This window comes from Neolamprologus multifasciatus, chromosome 8 (assembly GCF_963576455.1).
Source record: "Neolamprologus multifasciatus chromosome 8, fNeoMul1.2, whole genome shotgun sequence".
Lineage (NCBI taxonomy): Eukaryota > Metazoa > Chordata > Actinopteri > Cichliformes > Cichlidae > Neolamprologus > Neolamprologus multifasciatus.
The window spans coordinates 9,716,100-9,740,161 of record NC_140446.1 but is presented as its reverse complement, the minus strand read 5'-3'; the positions used below and the strand labels follow the sequence as shown (position 1 = coordinate 9,740,161).

At 39.8% G+C, this 24,062-nt stretch overlaps 1 protein-coding gene across 1 annotated transcript; it reads left to right on the top strand.

Annotated features, from left to right (window-relative positions):
* Positions 1-40: 40 nt before the first annotated feature.
* Positions 41-22,729, top strand: six3b (SIX homeobox 3b). Its single transcript, XM_085169684.1, has 3 exons — positions 41-7,811; positions 8,286-18,731; positions 19,314-22,729. Exons 2-3 carry the CDS (start codon positions 18,037-18,039, stop codon positions 19,456-19,458), a joined length of 840 nt encoding a protein of 279 aa, XP_085025810.1. The 5' UTR covers positions 41-7,811; positions 8,286-18,036; the 3' UTR covers positions 19,459-22,729.
* The last annotated feature ends 1,333 nt before the right edge of the window (positions 22,730-24,062 follow it).

Below are 24,062 nucleotides of genomic sequence, written 5' to 3'. Positions count from 1 at the left end.
TTGGTTGAAGGTAGTCCTCAATCATTCCATCCACTTTGCAATGTAACAGTACCACAATCAGGAAAGCAGAGGTCTGAACGCCTCACTTTATCCTCCAAACATGCTTTCTATCACTGTGGACAAATAGCTCAATCTTTATTACATCAAATTGTGAAACTTTTCTCCAGAAGGCATTTGCTTTGTCATGAGGACAGCTCCAAATTTCAGTCGAGGTTGAGGGTGCTGATTTTGAAGCAGATTGGCACCCACTCAGTCCATGATGATGTAACACTCACTTCACCGTGGATGGTGACACTGGTGTTTCTGCAGTTTCCAATTTTTTTGCAAATTTGAGCCTCACTGTACCTGTACAACCCAACCATGACAGTTTGGGTTTTCATCCACACCTTGTTAAAGTGACCTTCCCAATATGTCACAGTTCTCTTTAGATCTTCACTGAGCTCCTTTGGACTTTTGAATTGTTCTGAGAGTTGGTCATTCTAATGAGCACTGTCCAACTGATCTTTTTTTATGCTGGCAAAAAGAAACTACCAGTTGTAGTCATACTAAAAAGGTGAGCGCATGTATATATTTGAGCCCGTGGGGATATTTTAGACCATGTGTGGATTAGAGAAAATCTCGACTTGTGCACTCAGTTCTTGTTTTTAAAGTCATTAAAGATGTGCAATCCTCGGGAAAAGAGCAGTTCAAAGAAATTGTTAAAATTGCTATGACATGCATGCCCATGATGAGTGTATGTAAACCTCTGACCACGACTGTGCATACTGTAGATTATACAACCTTTTTATAACGCCACGGAAAAGTTAGAACAGAGCAAACTGCGTCATTGCCGATGGAATTTGTATGTCTTCAGTATAAATGTTTGTATACTCAGTCCTAATCTTGTCTTGTCTCTTTTCCACTTCTGGATTTGCAGCTGCTAGAACAAACATTAGACAACTGATCTGTTGCATTTGTAACCTATTTATCACCAACAATAACTATCTACTATGCTTTGATCTGGTGACAAACTGAAGTGTTTTCCACCTCTCCTTTATTAGGCTATGGGTAATCTTTAATGTTTAAATGCATGCAGTTTAAAGTTTCAGAGCTCTAAGGTGCTATTGTCACATTAGACACATACAGCTGCACAGAGAGCGCACAAAGCATCATTACTTTGCAGCACTGGATAGGTCCCAGACTTTCAAGGCTAATGCAGAGAGACAGAAAACCATTCACAACTACAACCAATTAAGAAGCTCCAATTAACCAAATATCTATGTCCTTGGACTGTGGGAGCATCATCGTACCACCTATGATAATTCTAAGGAACTTGGAAAGAAAGCAACTGAATGTCTTTAAGTTTCTTGAAGATGTTTCACCTCTCATCCAAAAAGCTTCTTCAGTACCAAACGGTGGAGAATCCCAGGTATTTAAGCCAAGTGGGAATTGTCCCTTTAGAGGGTTGTTGACCCACTATTGATCATGTGACTCACCACATCAGCCAAGGTGTGATAAAAGGCATGGGTCCTTATCAGCAGAGGTTTCGGGTGATGCAATGGCTTCACCCTATTATGTGACCCATTGAGATCACCTGACACAAGATGTGAATGGGGGTTGAGGCGCCTGGGACAGGATCTTAAAACTGCATTGTTAGGTAGCAAACAGTGTCATAAGCCACCCCCCGCTGTTCAAAGATGATCATTTCTTTCACTTTCACTTCTTTCACTCCTCTTTCAAACCCTCTGTCTTCTCTGTCCAAAACGTGAACATTGGCATCCTCGTAAGAGTGACCTTTGTCCTTTAGATGCTGATGTACAGACGAGCCTCGTCTTGTCGAGGTGGCTCTTCTACGTTGTGCCGTGCATTTGTGGAGTAGCTGTTTGGCTTTTGGTTTCTCCAGTGTAGAAGTCTGAGCACTTTAGCTTGTGTTTGGGAGTTTGGTCCTTGGGATTAACCAGGTTTTGTCCGAGTCTGTGGCTGGGTCTGAAGTGAAAATTCTCCTGAGTTATTTTTCTCCCTAGTCGGTGTCTCGCCTTCTTTCCTGTGCATCTTCCCTGATTTGATCAAGGCCTACTTCGGGATAACCACATGTTTTAAGAGCTTTCTTTAAATGTATGCGTTCTTTTTCTTTCCCTCCTGAACTGGCTCATATGAAGTCAGTCTTAGTCCTAGCTTGGGACGTGTCTTTAATGTGCTTTAAAACCAAGCAGCAAATTCTAAAACTCAGTTGTATAAGGCATACAAAGCCAATGGAGAGAATCCAGGATTTGAAAGATGTAATGCTGTTTGATGGATTTTTAACCAGCTGGAAGTGAGAATGATGTTTTTTAATGCTGTGTACTTGTGTGTGGCCTTGTGCAGACTGTCGGTATATGTGTAATCTGTTGATGTTTGCAGCACACTTTCACTTTATAAACAGACGCGACTCAGGCATTAAGAAACCTGTTGCCTGTTTTCAAACATCAAAGCTTGTTTGGCGTCACATTTCCTTCAGATTCAGTTTCTTTCAGTAGGGTTGGTACTACAAAGCAAGTGAGCCATAGCCAGGTTTTCTTTGCAATTGCTGGCTCAACAAACCCTGATAATAGGTATCAGGATGGTTGGTTATTAACTTTACCTTTTGTACCAAGACTTCTGCTTCCGTGCTTGGAAAAGGTAGTGTTTGACTCGACTTCTGCTGAAAATGGATCACAGTGAGACGTTTTTAGAGGAACAGGTGATAGAGATGCTGATTTGCATCTCTAAGTCTGATATCTTGGCAAAGGGCAGCACTGGTGCTCTTTATAGGGCAAGAGCGCAGTGCTGCAGAAATCTGTAATTTAGAAATGTATATTCTTATTTTCACCATTAGTGCTGTTGTTTATTGAAGCTGCACATTACAGCTCTGAAACTTTACACTTGATTCATTTAAAGGGTAAAACAGTGTAGTTAGCTCCGAATTTGTCCCGTAGCCTAATTACATTTTTTTAACTGCACAGCTTCCTTCACTTGTATCATTAGGACACGACTTTACTCAAAACACATTCCTTCAGGAGTGACTCAAAATCCGACTTTGGGTGTCAGGAAAGGACTTTGTGAATATGCGGCGCTTCCCGTCAATTTTAAACTGAAACTCTGAGCACGTTCAGGATGAATTACTGCAGAGATGTAGTCAGGTAAAAAGAGAGCCACCTTCACGACACAGAGAACTCTAACTTTTGGCTCGACATACCTCGCTAACCCATTAGTTTTGTTTTGCAGTACACGTCCATAACTCAACATGAAGCTTAAGTCTTTAGGCAAGATGCTAAATTACTGGTAGCTCCATGCTGCTGTTGTGAAATTTGACCTCTGACGTCTATCAAGTACAGACACTACTACTTTAGTTATACGGGTAAAAGTAGGCACTATTGTCTCACAGCAAGAAGGTTCTGGGTTTGTCCAGGCTTTTTCTGTGTGGAGTTTGTTTGTTCACCCCATGTCGGCATGGGTTCTCTCCATTTTCCTTCAACAGTTCAGTCTGTGGCTCAGAGACTACAAAGCATTGTCAGACTGAGCACTCAGAGCAGGCTAAAGCATGAGCTTTGGGCTCACAGGGATTACTTTCACATAGGCCGACCTCAGTATTTAAAATCCTGGCCATGTTTATTATGAGCATCTACAATCTAACAGTATCTATGTGATAGAACATAAGACGCGTAATAGCACACGCTTTATCAAAAATGTCCGCCTTGACAGCACCACACCTCCCCGACACACGCACACTACCCTGTCTAATCTGTCACTCTGTCATAATTTGATCATAATCCCTAATCATAATCACATTGTATCTTAAAGGTGTTCCCAATCTGGAGTGGGATTATGGGATTGCAGAACATGTGTGCGTTTGTGAATTAGTGATCCAAATACATTATGAAGTCGGTGCGTATGTGTGTTTTGGGAGGGGTAAAAGGGGTAAATTTAATTTGGTGATGTGGGGTACAGCACGCGCTCTCTCACTGATTCACCCGGTGAATCCACTTTAAGCCTGATAGGACAAAACAATAGACAGACACTGACCTGTTAACATTGTGTTTGTGGAGCCCTGTTCGGTTCAATGTTAATCTCTTTCACTTTAATTTGTTTTCTCAGAAATACAAATTCTTCTCTCTCTCTCTTTTTTTTCTCTGCTCTCTGTTTTGTTTTTGTTTTTTGGGGGGGAGGTGGGGGGGGGAGGTCTATGCTAGTAGCGTGACACTACAGATGACAAATTTATTCCACCTCATTGGTTCACACATAATAATTTCTCTAAAAATTTTTACCAATGACAACTTTACTGTGAACAGTTTTCTTTATGTTTAGGCAGCGGTCCTAATAATCTAAAAATAACCATCGCATTCAAAATTATACTTAAATTATCAAAAGTAGAAGGTCATTCAGAGCAGAACAAGTTGATGGTACCAATAAAAAGATTTATTTTTGTCTGTAAAAATACTGTTTTTGCACTGGACAAGATAACAATATAAGATAATCATTTGTGGTTCTGTTTGAGGTGAGTGTTTGAATTTGGTGATTTTACATTTTAAATAAAGTGAGACTATAATGTCCTGACCCGTAGTCAGCCACAGTAGCTAAATGGCGCTGGTTTTTAATTTGAGAATACTGAGTAACAATTTGTTTTTATAGGAAATAGGAAGTAATTATACTGTAAGTAATTTCAAGTAGTGTGTAACTTCTGGTTCATTTAGAGGTGTAACAATTATAAAACCTATTTCTTTGCTTTTTTTGTGCTTTCTACACAACACCCACTACATAACGTGGCCTATGCCTTAAAAAAAAAGTACAGTTAAATTGTGAAATGGAGAAATTAGTTTTTTACATGTCTTAAAACACTGATAATATGATTTGTCTCTTTTTCTGTAAAATATGTTAAATTATGCACGCGCGCGCCAGCAGCGCCAGTTGGCAGCCATTTCTGAGTTTACAGAAGATTGACTGATGGTTCACTGTCTGTCCCGCGCACTTATGTTGGCACAGACTTTGACGCTATGGCCGCTGACCAGCGTGCCGACCCGGACATCCTTGCCCTTCGGTCTGTGCAAACGGGCCTTGTACTAGAGGACAGACCAGAGTGGAACGGCAGGCCTAGCCTGCCTTGCGATGTTTCCTCCGGCCGTCCACGTCTTGTAGTTCCCCTTTTGTGGCGTCGTCGCATTTTCGACTCAGTACACGCCCTCTCTCATCCAGGCATCCGGGCCTCGGTCAAGCTGGTCAGCTCTTAGTTCGTTTGGCCGGGCCTTCGTAAATCAGTGAAAGACTGGGCAGTGGCGTGCATCCCATGCCAACGCTAAGATCCATAGGCACACGCAGGCGCCCCTCGAATCCTTCCACGTTCCAGGGAGGCGTTTTGATCATATCCATGTGGTTCTGGTTGGTCCTCTGCCGCAGTCACAAGGTTTCACGCACGTTTTGACTGTAGTGGACCGCACAACCCGCTGGCCCGAGGCAGTGCCTCTGGTGTCCACTACAGCAGCAGCGGTAGCCAGGGCATTTTTGTCAACCTGGGTTTCACGTTTCGGTCCCCCCTCCGACATAACCTCAGACAGGAGCCCCCAGTTCGTTTCAGGGCTTTGGTCTGCTGTGGCTGATGGCCTGGGGGTCAAGGTCCATCGAACCACTGCGTACCACACGCAGGCCAACGGGATGTGCGAGCGTTTCCACCGGTCGGTTAAGGCCGCGCTCCGTAATTCTCTAACGGATGGTAACTGGGTTGACCGCCTTTCGTGGGTTTTACTGGGCTTGCGCTGCACAGTTAACGAAGACCTTGTGGTTTCCCCGGCTGAACTTGTTCTCGGCCAGCCCCTCCAGGTCCCCGGGGAATTCTTGCCCAAGAGCCCGCTCCCGTTCTTCGGTCCCTCTGTGCTTTCTCTCCGTCCCCCAAGAGTCATTTTCTGTTCCTGGCCCAGTGCACCATTGTCTGCCCGACACCTTTGTTCCGAGGTCGTTGGACTCTTCGCAGTTTGTTTTCATCAGGCATGACGCTCATAGGCCTCCCCTGCGTCCACTGTATGACGGCCCATTTAGGGTTATTCAACCGGGCCGAAAGCATTTCCTTTTGGACTTTGGGGGTCGGCAGGAGGTTGTTTCCATTGACAGACTTAAACCAGCAAATGTTCCTCTGGATGATTAGGTGGTGCTGGCCCAGGCCCCCCGCCGTGGCCATCCGCCTTCCACTGGACTGGACGACTCTGCTTCTTCCTCTGGGACCACCCCCCACCTGGCGGGGCCCGAGCTATCTTCAGCTTTTCTATTTTACTCTAATGGAATCTATAATTTACTAAATGAATGTGATGTTTGTAGACTTTCATATAGCCTTTATATTTCTGCACCCAAAGGAGTCACACCCTGCTTGGCTTCACTTTTCAGATGCTAAAGATACACCCACCTTTCATATGAAGTCTAAACATATTAGTTTCCTGATTTTGGTCATAGGTTCTATTCTTTCATTCTGCTATGTTCTTATTCTCTATTTTCTATCTGTTCTATTAATAAGCTGATACTTCTGTGAAAACATCAGAGCTTCTGGATGCACGGCCTTTGACCTGTAGCTGTTACAAAGTCGAAGCTGCTTTAGAAACTCAATATACAGGGTGTATATATAAGCAACTGACTTGTGTCACAGTATTTATATCATATATTTCTGCAGCTATCCAAGCACCGTGTTTATGTCTTCCTCTGCAGTGATGCTAGTGGTTGTTGTGCGCTTTTCAGTTCAAGATCACCTGACCTGGTTGACCCTGACACTCAGAACAACTTGTGCCAGATGGAAAAACCAACAGATGAATTGTTTTCTTAGCAGAGAGGGAGATGCTAGTGGTATTCCTTAGAACTCTGCACTCTTAGGTCTCCCTTTCTTTTACTTATTTTTTTCCCTTTTCACCCACTCCTGGTGCTTTCATTTGAGTTCTCCTTCCACCCACTCTTGTCTATTAATTGTAAAGGGTTTTCTGCTTGAGGCGGTAACCTTGAGCGAGAGTAATGGTGGCCTGGTGATTCAGTACCCAATGAGAGCCCAAATAAGACCAATTTGCACATACTGTGCAACATCATTTACGCACAGCTCCCTGAACCTGTGTGTGTGTGTGTGTGTTTGTGTGTCTCAGCATATGATTTTGAGTGAAGTAATTTAGCAGATGAGCGCGTGGCCATTGTTAGAGGGATAATCTGGCTCTTGCTGCTCAGATACGTTAACATCCACCAGATTAGACCAGATTACCCCCAACCACACCAGACTGTTGCCTCCCTCCCTTTACCTCCATATTTCTGAGTAACCCCTCCCCTCCACCTTTCACTCATTCTGTTTCATCAGGCTTTAGCTTCCTCTAACTCCTACAACATTTATTCCTATCACCCAGCTAATAGTCCGACTGCATTTTCCTCTTTATTGCCAGATTCGGAAACACATACCTCAGGTCAGCCGCAATCAAAAGGCAAAAAGCCGTGCATTACTGTCAAAGATTCAGGCCTGTTTTATGCTAGTTGTTTATGCAACTTTATGTGAAATATGTATGTCAACCTTCTGTGGATTTAAAACTCCTGCATCTAATTCTTGTTTTTATTAAAGATACATGTTGTACAATCATTTCACCCTGAAAAAAAGCAGTTCAAAGAAGTCCTTAAGAGAAATTATATTCATGCTCACGCTTAGTGTATGTAAACTTTTGAGCACAACTGCAGGTACAAGGATAGGGTATTAAAGCATTACTATGCATAAAATACAGTATAATGGGATCATAAATGATCCCACTCAGACATTTCAGTTGCTCAAACAGTTTAATTGCTTGTGGGTTAGCATTGTTGTTTACGGAAGCGTAGAGCTGCCACCCAGGCAAAAGAAAAATACAAGTGTATCACGTTATAACGTGAAAAGTTTATTGTTCTAACAAGATACTTTTCCTGTTTGTACAATATACTATCACGTTTGTACAATATACTTTTCACGTTTGAACAACATAATATCACGTTATTACAATATACATAAATATCACGTTCGTACAATATAATTATCACGTTCGTACAATATAATTATCACGTTCGTACAATATAATTATCACGTTCGTACAATATAAATATATTGTACGAACGTGATAATTATGTATATTGTAATAACGTGATATTATGTTGTTCAAACGTGAAAAGTATATTGTACAAACATGATAGTATATTGTACAAACAGGAAAAGTATCTTGTTAGAACAATAAACTTTTCACGTTATAACGTGATACACTTGTATTTTTCTTTTGCCTGGGTGGCAGCTCTACGCTTCCGTAGTTGTTTTATTCAAGACACAAAATAATTACATTCATTCATTCGAAGACTGATCAATAAATAATCTTAGGCCTGTGTGACCACAGGTTGGCATAAGCCTGTCAATAAGTCATCTTTAAATGTATAAAACATTGAGTGATATACTCCTTCCCTTTCTGTGCCAGATTTACTAAAAGTGCTGCAGGCAGATTAACTTTCTCCTAGTTACACAAAAACTTTCTGCAGGAAAAAAAAAATCTCCAGATGAAGGAAAAATCTTAATGTAACTCATTCTCCTCATTTCGTTTCCTTTGACATATGGTTTCATTTCCCTCTCCTGCTGACTTTGCATGAATATGTCTAGCTGGAGGGTGTTAATGCATTAGCTCTGTGTGGGCTATCCGTGTGTGTCACTACATCTGCACGTGTACCGTGTGTCTCTGCCTTGAGAAGCCTAAGAGCCAGCTGTTTGTATTTTTGGCCGCTAGTGTTTGTTTGTCAGGTCGCTGCTGTGTTTATCTCGTTCAAGCTATTAATTAAAAGCACTGCCAGTGGTGAGATGACACTAACATAACACAGGATAATGATGTAATTATTGGCTTTACATCTGGACCAGCTGTCCTAAAGCATCCTAGCAAGCATTGTTAGTTAAATTATCTGATTATTTTGTTTATTCATCTATAAGTGAGGTGTTTGTGTTTTAAAGTCTGTCACACGATCTGTCACAGTTCAGTGCGTATTTGCGAGCATCTGTGTGTGTCACACAAGTTTTGTTTTGCTTGCCTGTTTACCGAAACCTATTCCAATTATAGTTATATAATATATATATAATCTACATGGACATAATGTGTAGAATATCAGCTTTCATTTGAGGGTATCTGCATTCAAATTGGATGAAGGGTTTAGGAGTTTCAGCTCCTTAAACATTAATCACAGTAAGTAATTGGACAATTGACTCAAAGGCTATTTCATGGGCAGGTGTGGGCAATTCCTTTGTCATGTCATTATCAACTAAGCAGATAAAAGGCCTGGAGTTGATTTGAGGTGTTTTGATTGCATTTAGAAGATTTTGCAACATGGAGTCAAAGGAGCTCTCCATGCAGGTGATACAAGCCAACCTTAACCTGCAAAAAACAGAAAAAATGCATCTGAGAAACTGCAACAATATTAGGAGTGGGGAAATCTACAGTTTGGTACATCCTGAGTAAGAAAGAAAGTACTGATGAAGTCAGCAACACAAAAAGACTGGTTAGTGAGGCGCATCAATATCGAATCTTCCATGAAGAAAAGACTTCATGAAAGTAAATACAGAGGGTCCACTGCAAGGTGCAAGCCACTCATAGAAAAGCTAGTTTGGACTTTGCTAAAAAAAAAAAAAAAACATCTAAAAAAGCCAGCGCAGTTCTGGAAAAACATTCTTTTGGGCAGATGAAACCAAGATCAACCTCTGTCAGAATGATGGCAAGAAAAAGGTACAGAGAAGGTGGGGAACGGCTCCAAAGTATAGCACATCACATCATTATCTGTAAAACACAGCAGAGGCAGTGTGATGGCTTGGGTGTGCATGGCTGCCAGTGGCACTGGGACACTAGTGTTTATTGATGATGGACAGACAGGACAGAAGCAGGACGATGAATTCTGAGGTCTTCAGAGACATGCTGTCTGCTCAAATCCAGCTACATGCAGTCAGACTGATTGGTATTTATAATACAGATGGACAAACCCATATGGAAAAGATATATATAAATCTAAAGTTTGTATCTGTCTTGTGTGAAACTTGTATGAAAAGCATACAAGAGTAAAAGCAGATATAAGATCCCTTGAAAAATTATATAATTAAACTTGTATGTTTTGGATACTTACTAAAACAATATATGAAAGTAATGAGAAAGTGGCCACTTTCATGAGTAAATCATGTAAGCCTTATATGATTTACTCATGAAAGTGGCCACTTTCATGAGTTAAGTCATATAAGTTTTTACTATTTCTTTTCCATATGGGAAGGCCCAAAACATACAGTCAAGGAAACCCGGGAGTCTATTAAAGCAAAGAAGTGGAATATTCTTGAATGGCCAAGTCAGTCACCTGATCTTAACGCAGTTGAGCATGCATTTCACTTGTTGAAGACTAAACTTCAGACAGAAAGGCCCACAAACAAGCAGCAACTGAAAGCTGCCGTAGTAAAGACCTGGCAGAAACCCAGCATGTGGTGATGTCCATGAGTTCAAGACTTCAGGCTGTCATTGTCAGCAAAAGGTTTTCAACCAAGTATTAGACATTTTATTTTGATTTATTTAATTTGTCCAATTACTTTTGAGCCCCTGAAATAAAGAGATTGTGTTTAAAAATGTTTTAGTTCCTCACATTTATATACAATATTTTCCTTCAGCCCATTGAATTAAAGTTGAAAGTCTGCACTTCATTTAAAATTCATTGTGGTAATGTACAGAACCAAAATTGGAATAAATTTGTCTCTGTCTAAATATTTATGGACCTTAGTGTAGTTGGACTAATGCCTCACCAATTACAACACTGGGATTGGGTTACCATCCAATCAGGTGATGGGATTAGTAGCTCAGGTACAGTTACTTAAGTACCTTTCCTCCTCAGCTTTGTGTGACAGAAGTTAATTTGTGGTCAAATGGCGACCACACACAGACACACAACAATGTGTAACACAATACGCCCAAATGTGCAGGAAGCTTTTCTTCCCCTACACTCATATTTGTGTGATGATGATGGGGAATGCCACCAACCTGTTAGGTTTTTTTTATTATTAATATTTATTTATTATTTCTTTACATTTAGCTGATTAAAAGAAAGATAAAAAGAAAAGTGTATGGAAATGATTAATTACTAGGGTCTTTAATATAATGCTCTGGTATTACTACAAAAGAACAGACAAGCTCTTTAATACATATAGACAAGAAATGCTAACAAACAAAAAATGATTATTGTTACACAAATTAAAAAAGCAATATATGAAGGTTTTATGCTGTGTGAAGCTCTTGGTGCTATGTGTGATGTTGGAATTGTAAAATACAGGGTGGGCCATTTATATGGATACACTGTAATAAAATGGGAATGGTTGGTAAAATGAAAGTCCTGTTTGTGGCACATTAGTATATGTGAGGGGGCAAACTCCTCAAGATGGGTGGTGGCCATGGTGGCCATTTAGAAGTCGGCCATCTTGGATACAGCTTTTGTTTTTTCAATAGGAAGAGGGCCATGTGACACATCAAACTTATTGGTAATGTCACAAGAAAAACAATGGTGTGCTTGGTTTCAACGTAACTTTATTCTTTCTTGAGTTAAATGGCCCACCCTGTATATTTCATGGAAATTTACAATAATATTTCTGACTGTATAGAAAAATTAACTGTGCTTTATTGGTGAGTGGTGCATGTATTTATTCACACAAACAAAACAAAGTACATTTTCCATCCTGTTCCAATAGCCTACTGTTTTTGATGACAGACTACCTATTTATGCACATTTATTGTATAAAGCTGCAAACGTAGCCTAGGTAGGTATTTTTCCCCTTTATATTTTAACACTTTAGTTTAAAGGTGAATTAGGTTAATTGTTTCCACCTGTAGCAGGAATAGTTTTCTTGCATATTTTTCATAGTACTGTGCTTTGTTGGAGGTTGTTTAGTACCTAAAAACTCCCCATTTAGATACTAAAACTTCATGAGAGGCTGACAAGGGGGCTCTCACTCTCAGACATGTGCCGGCTTGTCTCGTTGTTATGCACACTAGTAAAAATACTTTGCAGTACCACTGATGTTGAGAGCTGGCTCTTTAATATCACATTAAAAACAACCCTTGTTGGAATTATCTGGCAAATATTTTTGGCTTTTGGTTAGAAAATGTCAGAAAAAGTTGATGAAAGTCAATGGACTGTCAAGTTGTTGAAATCACAGACAAAGACATGGCTGATGTTGATGATGATGATGAAGATTAATGGTGAAAAATCATATTGCATATTAAGTTTTTGCTAATGTTTCATTTGTTACAGGCTCTGTTAATTTCTCTTCATGTAACGTGACCTAAAAAAGTGTAATGAAAATGCACTTACCAAAAATGTTCAAATATTCTTTTAAATTAAAGACTCATCACTATAATTATTGCTATTTCTTTTTCTGATCACTTATTCAACAGTTTATAAGTTTATAACAGTTTGTAAATTGTTGCACAGTCTCGCTGCACAGTCTCGCTGTGCAACAATTTACCCTCGTTTTTTTGTGTACAATTGTGCTCCAGATTCTCCTGGAAACCTGTAATGGCACAAAAGCACGACAAAGACTCGGGAAGTGATTAGTGGCTTAATAAGGAGGAGGCTTTGTTGGGAGTTTGGGGCCTGTATGGCCACGGGTGAGGGGGTTAGAGTTTTGAGGCTTAAGAGGTCAGTGGAGAGGTTAATTAGGAGCACGGCTTTTGTTTAGGAGGGGATAAGGAGATGCAAAGGAGATTCACTTTGTCTCCTCATAGTGTTTCTCCAGCCACCCTGGAAGTGTCACCTACCCGGTTTTAGCCACCTCTGCTTTCCCTCCTCCTCCCCCCACCCCTGATAATTACCCTGCAGCTTGGTGGAGGTGCAGCTGAATTAATATGATTGTCTCCGTTATAACACACTTCCTTCCTCATCATACATGCACACATACACTTTGAGTATCTTTCCTCAAGTATGTTTGGCATGTCCTTCCTGCTTCCACAGAAGAATGTTTTTTCAACTTGGAGGAGCTCTGGTCGTGACTGTCGCTCAAAGCCTGTTGTGTGAGTCCATTGTTCTGCTGTTACAACACAGATAAAACGGTCTGCAAACAAAAGCATCCACAGACTCGAGCTCGAGTCGAGCAGAATGAGTGAGTCCACATGATGAGTGCGTGTCTGTGAAGACGAGTAAACAGAACTGACAGCTTTCTTGGCCAAAACTTTTACACCACTTTCATTGTGTCTTAAACTGTGCATTTAGAAATTAGGCAATAATTGACAAGCTGATGTTATCACCACAAAAATAGTTAAATGATTATGAATGTCTTGCAATAATGATTGCAAGACATTCTCTGCAATACATGTGTGTAACTGAAGAATAGAAAATAGCCTTAAAGAGGGCCAGAAACTAAACGGGAATTATGTATTTATTCAGTGCTTTGAAATGACTGTGAGTGTGTGTGTAAATATCATTATCATTTAAATGTAATAATACCTAAGTTTATTTTATTAAATCCCTAATTAGCCATCCCTTCCTGTCTGCCATTTCTGCTTCTTTTGCCAGTTTGATAACTTATGTTTATTTTACTCGTTAATTTTGGGAATCTTCACCTTGAGGTGTCGTGAAATACAGGTGGGGAAATCTGACTGGAGCACCGGCATGTTTGAATAACAGTAATGATGCTTTAGAGGAGAATCTTGTTCCATTTAAATTGCATGGAGTTACATTCCCTAACACTGTTTGGATTAAATGCAAATTTTTGTTTTAGCCCTTCTGTGTCTAACCTAAGTGGAGGTTGGCCGAAAAATCATGTGGTGTTTCATGTAACTGGAGCTCGTATTCACCTATATTTGAATGATCGTGGTCTCATAACTCTTAAGCACCTCATCACTGCTGACCATGACCAATGTTATCTGGAGCTGCAGACTGTGTTAAACCAGAGAAACTCCTGTTTCTGTCTGTGTAAAGTTGTTTAACTGCACATTGAATCTCTGGAATATCAGTATAAGAAAAAAGAAGTTCGATTTCAGCATTACGTCTCAGTTTTCTTCACATGATAAAGAAATGCTGCTGTAGTTAATGAAATAAATCTGTCAGCACTATTCTTTGGGCTTTAATTGTAAAATATTATTGTTCAAAATTACACAAAAACTTTTAGTAGCCCATTGCCCGATCAGTCCTGTAATTATAACAGAAAATGTTGTGTTTTATTTATTTATTTTACTGTGGGCATTTTGTGAAAAAAAAATCAATTGTAGTGAAAAAACAGCAACTTTTCCATCATTTAATTCTTTATCTGTTATTGCATTACTTTGGTGCAGTACGATTGGCTGTGGGAGAGGTCTTGTCAGTAGGACAAGCTGTAAAATACATGAAAATGCATTTAAAAGTCCAAAACGTTTCCCTTTCTTTACAGTTTCCAGAAGATGTCCAGTAGGCTGAATTGAAGTCTTTGCTGGTCCCTGAACCTTATGTTTGATGCCCCTCTGGTAAAACCTTTTACTACATTTTGCAGGAATGTGCTGGAGAGTGGTTAGAGACAATCTGTCTGTGATGTTACACATTTCCATTCTATACCTGCAGCTGCATAAAGGCCATAGATATGCACCTTTACCTGCCTTGAAGGCTGATAAGGATGCCACGTTGGATGCCACCAAAAACGATATAAAAGACTAAGATAGCTAGGGTGCTGTCACTCGGCTTGTGAAGTCCTGTAGCAAAGCGTCAAGATGTGCCAATGTGACAAGGAGGGGTGGTTCTGATAGTAAAACCACTTGCTCATTGGGTAATGACTTGAAAAGTACTTCACCAATGAGTGAGCAGAACATAGCATGGCTCTTCCTCATTTGTGAAACTTTTTTTTTTTCAAAATGACCCAACATGAGCGACTTAGTCCTTGAACTCAGCAGGAAAGGTCAAGAAAGAAAGCCGTATTCCCAAAGACTTCTATAGGACCAGATATCTTTTTGCAACCACACCTATCGCCATCTGGTGGCCTTCAGATAGAAGTAGGTTTAATGAACCACCACATTGGCTTTGTTTTTTTTCCAACCAGGATTTTATGTCTACCACTGTGGAAACACCATTACTTTTGTTGACGCTGCTTATCCTCAGCTGTCCAGAGCAGGTATCTACAGGGCAAAAGAAAAATGGAGGCCCAAGCAGTCTAAGATCTTAAAAGCTTACTGAACTTTCTCCTTGTCTAGTTCTCTCTTTTGTTTTTTCTCCTCTTCTTCTGATTCCCGTGGGTTCTTTGTTTGCATAATCTTTGCAGTGCTACATGGTTTCACTGAATACATGCATACAAAAAAGTGATCACAAAACATATTGATCGTTCATTGTGCAACTAGCTGAAAGTGAATGAAACATTTTTTTCATTTTGTCTCCATCCTTTCACTGTAGGAAATGAGGCTTTCCTGGATGTTACAAAATTAAGGGAGAAATGTGTTCCATAGGGAAAAAAATACAAAGAAAGATAAAAAATAAAAAAAATGGTACCTGGCACAACATCACATAAATTGTCGGGAAATGTTCATATTTTTAATTAAATTGGTTAGAAATGATAAACTGCAGCACTTCCTGGACACTGTCTCCAGCAGACTGCCATAAGGACAGATGCAGGAAATCTGTGATGCATTGTCCAATAGTGCGTGACAAAGCAGCACATCTGTCTAACAGATTATTATCTGTTCTCTTGTGTTAACATGCTATTTCAACCTTGCACTGTCACTACACTACACTATTTGCACTCTGAGCCACTTGGATGCTATCTATTTCATGCTTTTATTTAATTTAGAAGCCATTTTTACTGATAAAGTTTGCTTTATTTAATTTTACTCTATACTTTATATGGTCATTTTATTGTGTTGTCTTGTATTTTAATTGTATTTTAACTTTATTTTTTATGCTTCTTTTTAATCGAGGCCCTTTCTTTTGTGTACTTCTTACCCTGTTGAGCTATTGTAATTCTTTTATGTTGTACTTATTGTATTTTATTCTTATGTTCTATTCATTTAACATTTCTACAAAATATTGCTATTAATCTCTACTTTGTGAACAGTCAATTGGTTTCTCAACATAAAACTCACTGCAGCACAAAAATGATTCTTTTAAACTGATTTTTAGTTTTTCTGTCATTATTTTCCTCAGAGTAATCAGTTCTGTCCCTGGTTAGCTAGCATAAACTAATGTAAGTCTATTATCTGCAACCAACCACATGACGTCACGTTCCGTGCTGACAGAAGATGGCTCCGTACATGTTCTCAAAATGTAAACTTTAAGCACTTCTTTCTTAAATTGGTGATTACCTGTTTAGTGTTTCGTGTCCTCTTTAACGTCTGCTGTTAGAGAACTTCGAGGCTTGAATGACCACCCTGGTGATCTCAGTAAAATCAGTATCAAAACCCATTGTGTCGAAATGTCTTGCATACAGTTTATTTGTTGGATTAATTTAAATTTGAACATATGTATATTTTTCACAGCCCTTCCTCTATTGTTTCCTTGTTGTTTTGCATTAAATTCTTTAATATGTATAAAATATTTGGGATTATTTATTATTTTAGGCTTACTTGATTTGATTTAGGGATTAACCAGAACCATATGTGTCGCTCAGGGTGAAAAACTGGCACACAACCCCTCACATCACAGTGCAGGGACATCTGTCTGTTTGGGTAATTGGCATTAACCCTTTTAAGCCGAGTGACACCATTTTTTTTTTACATCCCACACATCTGCATGGGGGTATTTGAAGGGTGTTTCTGTGTGACAGAACAGGGTTCCAGCAAAGATATAAAAGATAGTTTTTGTTGTTTCGATCAAGTACTTTAGCTTGCACATACAAGAGGACGTTCCACTCATTTACACTAGTTTACTGGACTCTGACCATCGTGATCAACCCCAAACTTAACTCTAGCCTTGCATTGCATGCTAAAATATAATGTTCTCCACTGCAGCAATTTCCTTTACTGTCCTAAAAAAGGAGGAAAATCAACACAGTATGACAGTGTAAACAGTTTCATGTGCTCATACCTTAAAGAATACAAGCACAAACATAGACAGAAGGGCAAAAGTTGCCACACTTCAAAGCATATGGCCCAGGGCAGCTAAAATGTGTTAATGTTGATTGAATAAACTGCTCCATTACACTAATGTTAGCAGGCTGCATAGATCCGATGCTAATCCAAGGTAAGAGAATGGAGATGGAGCAGCTTATCTCTAAACTCATGGATATTGGAAAATGATTAGAAAAGTGATTAGAGTGGAGGGAGACCACTTAGAGAAACATATGCTTTCAGGTTCTGATGTTGTTCTCAATCACAACAGGACGCTACGCATTACTGCTATTAATGATGCAAGCAGCTTACTGCCAGGAAGAGAGAGGTTATGAGACTGAGGTGATAGGTGTTGATTGCAGTTTTCAACATAATCACCATGAAAATTTAGAATTACAGTGCACTATATACTCACCACCAGGACTTTGCTTTTAGTTCTTCTGCCTTCTGCCGTCAGAGCCATGCAGTGTTCCCCTCTTTCTTTATAAACTGTTATATTTACTATGTTGGCACACAGCTTGCACACACAAAGCCTTCACATTGCAATAGTACAAAGAAATGCAAAAGCACTGAAAACTGTAGAATACTATTTATATTTATTTGTTTATTTATTTTACTCTTGCACAGTTGGTGTGGCGTACCCATAATTTTGTTGTACATGTACAGTGACAGGACTATTCTTCTTCTTCTGTTGACACTGACAGATTAAAAAATTGATGCTGTTTTTGTTTTTGCACTGCAGCCTCCATCTACGGGGGAAAAACAGAATGAACTGTCCACATTAGAAATGCAACCGAAGTGAATTCATCTGTACAGCTAGTGCCAGAGATCATCCAGCTGTGTTTGATTGACAGTGGTGCCATGACAACCCCGCATCAGCTCCCGGGTGTCCAATGAGAAGTCAGAGTCAGTGTCCCTCCCTGACTCCCAGGTGAGTTTAAAAATCAGATTTAAGCAGATTTCTGTCAGATGGTTCACGGAACGCTTTCCGCCTCCTTTTTGGCTTCAGTCTGCGAGCCAGATGGTTTTCAGGTCTCCCCTCGACTTTTTCTCAGCCTCCCGCCTCCTCCTGCCGCACTTTGCGGACGGGTCCCCTGTCCTGGCTCGCTCTCAGTCCCCGGATGACTCTTCCGGGGCTTGCGCTCCCGTTGCCCTCCCGGGACTGTGTTTCTCTGCTGCGCAGATCGCCAGCGTGTGCGAGACCCTGGAGGAGACAGGAGACATCGAGCGGCTGGCCCGCTTCCTCTGGTCGCTCCCGGTGACCTCGGACGGCCGCGACTCTATTTCTGAACACGAATCTGTGCAGCGGGCTCGCGCTGTAGTAGCCTTCCACACGGGAAGTTTCCGAGAGCTTTATCACATCCTGGAGACTCACCGCTTCACGCGCGCCTCGCACGGTAAATTGCAGGCGATGTGGCTCGAAGCGCACTACCGGGAAGCAGAAAAGCTACGCGGGCGGCCGCTCGGACCCGTGGACAAGTACCGCGTGAGGAAGAAGTTCCCGTTACCCAGGACCATCTGGGACGGAGAGCAGAAGACACATTGCTTTAAAGAGCGCACGAGGGGCTTGCTGAGAGAGTGGTACCTGCAGGATCCGTACCCTAATCCGGGCAAGAAGCGGGAGCTGGCACACGCCACCGGACTGACACCGACCCAAGTAGGGAACTGGTTCAAAAACCGCAGACAGAGAGACAGGGCGGCAGCAGCCAAAAACAGGTCAGTAGATTTGACTGGAACTAGGCTGTGCCCTTGGAAGGTGCACTGAGGTTTGTTTGTCTGTCTTTTGTTTTTGTTTTTAAATAAATGCACGAGTGCATTTGGAGATTTTTTTTTAGTATCAAGTTACCGTATCTATATCACATTTCAGTTCAGTTTCATTCAGTTTTATTTATGTATCAAATCACAACAACAGTGTGATGAGACTACTGTTCATACTTACTATTCAGTTGGGCAGTACTCTAGCTAAGGGTGCTCAAAAAGGCCATTCATGCGTAAAAGCGCACGCCCATGCAGCTTGTAGGTTTTCGTTTTCCAGTTGCATAGTCGGTCTTTCTTCACCTTTCTGTCACTACAATTTACTTCAGGGTCAGTGTGCGGGTCAATCACCGTGTTGATGAAGGCAAAGCAAGGCATGCATGAATGGGCACAAATTGCTCATCATGCAAGGATAGACTCCAGTTTGACAGGGACGGAGATGGCATTAATTTAGTTCATAGGCTGAAATTAATTTCAGTTTTAGTTATAAGTTTTGTGTTCTACTTTACCCGAGTTGATAAAATTACTTTTTCCCCTCTTCAGTAATAGGTTGCAGCACCACCACATGTGCTCCGACAGAGCGCGTGCACTAAGCAGAGGAGGCTGTAGTCCAGACGGGAGCACAGAGCGCGCGGATGGAGAAACTCTGCTCTCAGTAACGGACAGTGACTCCGACTTGGACGTCTGACACTTTTAAAAGTGAAATAAACATTTAGGCTCTGCCGTCGGTCAACTGTGAGGAGAATGTGTGTGGACAAACGCTGGTCAGGATTTGCGCTGCAATAAATTCGGGGTATAAAACGCAATATTATTCCACAGGCGAAGGTTACGTTAACCTTTTCTGGGTGTTTTTTCTTTCTTTTTGGTTTTTGGTGGTCTTCAGGTACAAATTTTGAATTGTAACCACCGATTTTATTTAAACGACATAATTGGAGGGTGAGTGCACATCTGCTGACCCAGTTTGTCATGAACATGAATAAACACGCATCAAACAATGCACTCCTGTTGGACTTTAAACCCAGGGACCCCCCAAAGAGAAGACTGAAAACTGCCAGTGAGCGAATCACTTTCATTCTCACTCATTTTCTCAAATTATGTGTCATAAAAAATCAGTCTAGTTGTTCCTTTAGAAGCTCAAGGTGGACTCCTAAATGTTTACTGTAGACAATCAGTCAGCACCACTGAATTCTGCCTGCTCCCTGTCTGTTTGTATTTTAATAACCGTTTTTTGTCAACTTGCCATTTTTTCGTTATTTAAAAGTTACTGTGTAGCCATGTTCTGTCTACTTGATGTTCATTTTAATGCTGAATAAATGTTTTTTGGTATTTTATAGAAATAAAGTTATTTATTATATTACTGTTATGAATACTTTTGTAATGATCCGGAACCAAAAACCTGTCATATAAACAGTTAACACACACACACACACACACACACACAAAAACACAATTTATGATCACAATTTATCATTACAGTAAATACAAAGTATTTATAGCAAATGACTCGCATGTGGCTTCAGCCTAAAATGTGTTCTTTAAGGGGTTACCTAAAGGGATTTATCAAAGCATATAAAGCTTATCAAAGCTTTGTTGTTTTATGATTGATCCAAAACCCCAAATAAGGGAAAAACATACATATAGAATTGCAAATAAAAACTTTGCTTAAATAAACTCAAACTATCCCTTTTTTTAACCAGTTGAGTATTAAAACCGTGCTGAATACGTTTAATAATCGTGTTGGATTTTCCGTAAGTATTCGTTTATTTTTGCCTACTTTTGCGATCAGTATGTTTAACCTGACTTTCCCTCAAAATGCCCTCAGTTCCGGTCCACACAGTGACCTTTTTTGTATGCCAAATATTTTTATACACCTGTATACATGCAAACTACGCCTACATATATGGATAGATATTATTTAAATACTCTCACTTTCTGGAAACGTTATTTAACAAAGTAAATGCACACCGGCGCCACCTAGTGGTAACATTAAATTCAATTTGCATTTATACCAATGACTGTGGAAAACCAACGACTGTTTTCTACAGTCATTGGTTTATACCCGTTTATGTAAGTCCAATGTGTTAAAGCTGAAACTACGCAGTAGTTCAATAGTGATTCACCGACTATATAGTAATATAACCGGACTTTACTGCACCACTACTGCCTTTATTGGGGTTTTTAATGTATTCTACATTTTAAGTAAAAAAAAAAAAAAGAAACAGAGAGAGAGAGAGAGACACTTTTAATTCTAATGTGCCACATGTCTATATATTTTTAAACCATCATCTCTAACTTTAGTCTGGCTCCACCACTTGGGTAGTATTTCTGAGACAACTGACTCATATTTCTTGGCATTTATCTTGGTTCGGCGTGACTCATTATAACCATCCACTATCCTGTGAAGGGCGAGAAGAACAGAATAGCATTTTGTTTTAACATGCAATGGTTTTCCAGCACAGACGACTGGACGACCTGTTCCCTCCTGACCATTGCAAAATAGCAACGATCTCCCAGCTGCACTTGAACACAGCGTTCGGTGACATCACGACTGATAGCGTCATCCTTCCGGTGATACTTTTCTTGCACCAGCAGGTGGCGCAGTTGGACAGGCCTGATCATAAACTGCATAGGCGTTAATAAACAGTCTCTGATGATATGATGACATTTTACTCATCATTCTATTTAATTTACTAGATCATAATTTGATATCTAAATAAATAAATAATACATTATTTCAGACAGGAGATCCAGCTGGAGGTAGCGGAGTGGAAGATGCTACTGTTTTCACTGGACAGAATTAGAAATGAGTATGTCAGGGGGACAGCTCAGACCGAGTGGTTTAGAGACAAAGCATAGAGGTAAGCTTGAGAGAGTTTGGATATGTGAAGAGGAGGGATGGTGGGTAAAGGGTATAGAAAAATAGAGCTGCCAGACAGGCCACAGTAATTGAAGTAGGAGGACACACAGAGGGTTGGTGTGACAAACAAGGATAGTAGGCATAGGATACGATAGAGGCCACTGTGGCATAAGTGAGTATCCAAAAGAAGACTTTTGCTTGTGATAAGACCTGGGTACCTCTTCCACCACTGGCTGCATGGTTAAGATGCTCAGATTCCTCCATAGGGAAAAAATATGAAAAAAAGACATGGCCAAGAGGCTCATTGTGAAGATGTGTTTGTTATGTTTTCAGCAGCTGTAATTGTAAGAATTATATTTCAATTCCAAACCAACAAAGGAATAAACAAGCAGCACGTTTGGAGGAGAAGAAATTATGACGTTTGATTATGGTTTTGCTCTTGTTTAAGGACTAGTGGAGGCAGACAGCAGGGAAAAGCTGGAGTTTTAGCAGATACTTTGCAGTTAGAAGTTCCAGTATGTGTATGTTGCTTGAGCGAGTGCACAGGAGGTCAGGGCTTCACTAACATAGAGTCCAGAAGATTTATGACAAAAACAGCGCTATGCTTGTGGTGTAGTTTTAAATAAAGTTTAGAACAGCATAAGTAATGTATATATATCTAAATTTGATTGTTTTGAGTACTGGCATGTCTTGGAACATTTCTGAAATAGCATCACTCACTGCTGATTTAAAAACCAGTCAAACATCTATTATAGTCTTATAGGAGTAGCCAGTATTACTGTCGTACTTTATAAGATACTAAAATACTATTCCAGCAATGTGTGTAGATGGTTTCTTACTTTCAGAGGTTCTGGAGCATTTTCATGTAATATTTTGGAACTATTCTAAGTTTCTATTTGGGGAAAGAAACTATAGAAATTTTGGATGAATATAATAATTTTATAGAAAATGGGCAATTTATTAAAAAATATATAATTAAATGTAATTTTTTTTATTATCACATGAAATGTAATGAAAGAATACGATTTTTTAAGGAGGCTCTACCTCCTCCCTGTATATGTAGATAAAACCCACCCAAAGGCATCACTTTGTTTTTTTTGTTTTTTTTGTTTGTTTTTTGTTTTGTCTGTTAAAATTCGAATTAATCTCTAAATCTAGTTAAATGAAGTTATTTGGTGATGATTTGATGATGACATTTCAGAACATTTATTATGTAAATATGCCGAATTCAGGCTAGTTAAATTCCATAAGTACAGTAGAACAAAAGAATAGTAATTTGCAGTTTTTAAGGGACAAGAGAAAAAACCCAGAATATAACTATTTTTTCGAAGAACTGGTAAGTGTTTGCTTTAAGGTAAGAAGGGGATAGGGTACTCTAACATGGAACCTAAAACCCTATAAAAGTAATGGTTGATTATAAAATAATAAAAAGGGCTCATTGGATTACTCTACAATATAGCCTGGAGCCCTATCATTGTGGTGTAATTACAATGTAATAAGAGAAGGTTAGACTACTCTAAAAGGCAGTCTGGACCCCTAATAGTAACATGTAATTACAAAAATAAGACAGGATCTTTAGGATAATCTATTATACAGCCTTCACCCCTAGTAGTAATGTCTGATTACAAAAGAAGAAGGGATTTAGGAGCTTCAGGATATTCATTGATATAGGGAAGGCTGGGTTTATAATGCAGCCTGAAGCTCTATTAGTATGTATTGTATCTTGAAGCATATTCGACTACTCTAAAATACAGCCTAAAGACCTATTAATGTGTAATTACAAAATAAGAAGTACTCTTTGGGATTCTCTATAATATAATGAAGCCTGGAACACTTTATAATACAGACTGTAGCTCTGTTAGTATCTACAATGTAAGAAGGGATGCTTAGATTAATGTAAAAGGCAGCCTGGAACCCTAATTAAATACAAAGCAGGGTTGAAACCCTTTATAATAAAGCCTAACCCCAGGAATACAACAGACATGTTTCCGGTTTTTCATCACCACTGGAGCCGACTGCACCTGCTCAAGACAATGCTTGTAATTCTACCAGACGTTGCTTAAAATAGGCCTAGTCTGTTTTTTCTCTGTCTGTCTGTCTGTCTCTCTTTTTAGGCATTTTTTTTAGACATGTCAATCTGCACAGAGCAGATGAGAAGGGCAGAAAGTCTGACAGAAAATCGGCGCGGACAGTGTCGTAACTTTTCAATTTTCCTGGTGAAACCATCAAAGCTTGCAAACAATGAAATAAAATATGTGTAAAAGGCTGTTGGAATACTCTTTAATAAAGCTTTATTACTTAAAAATGTTTAGTGTTAAAATTATTTAATCTTAAAACCAAACAACTGTTGACTATGACTCATTTTTTAAGTATCATTGGGAATCTGTAGTATTTTAGGAACCTGAAAATCACATCCTATATTCAGGGTGTGGTAA

Excerpts from the sequence above, each read along its gene's own strand:
- six3b (XM_085169684.1), top strand. The coding sequence starts at position 18,037 with ATGGTTTTCAGGTCTCCCCTCGACTTTTTCTCAGCCTCCCGCCTCCTC. Across the intron at positions 18,732-19,313 it reads GCGGCAGCAGCCAAAAACAG|TAATAGGTTGCAGCACCACC; the intron begins GTCAGTAGATTT and ends TCCCCTCTTCAG.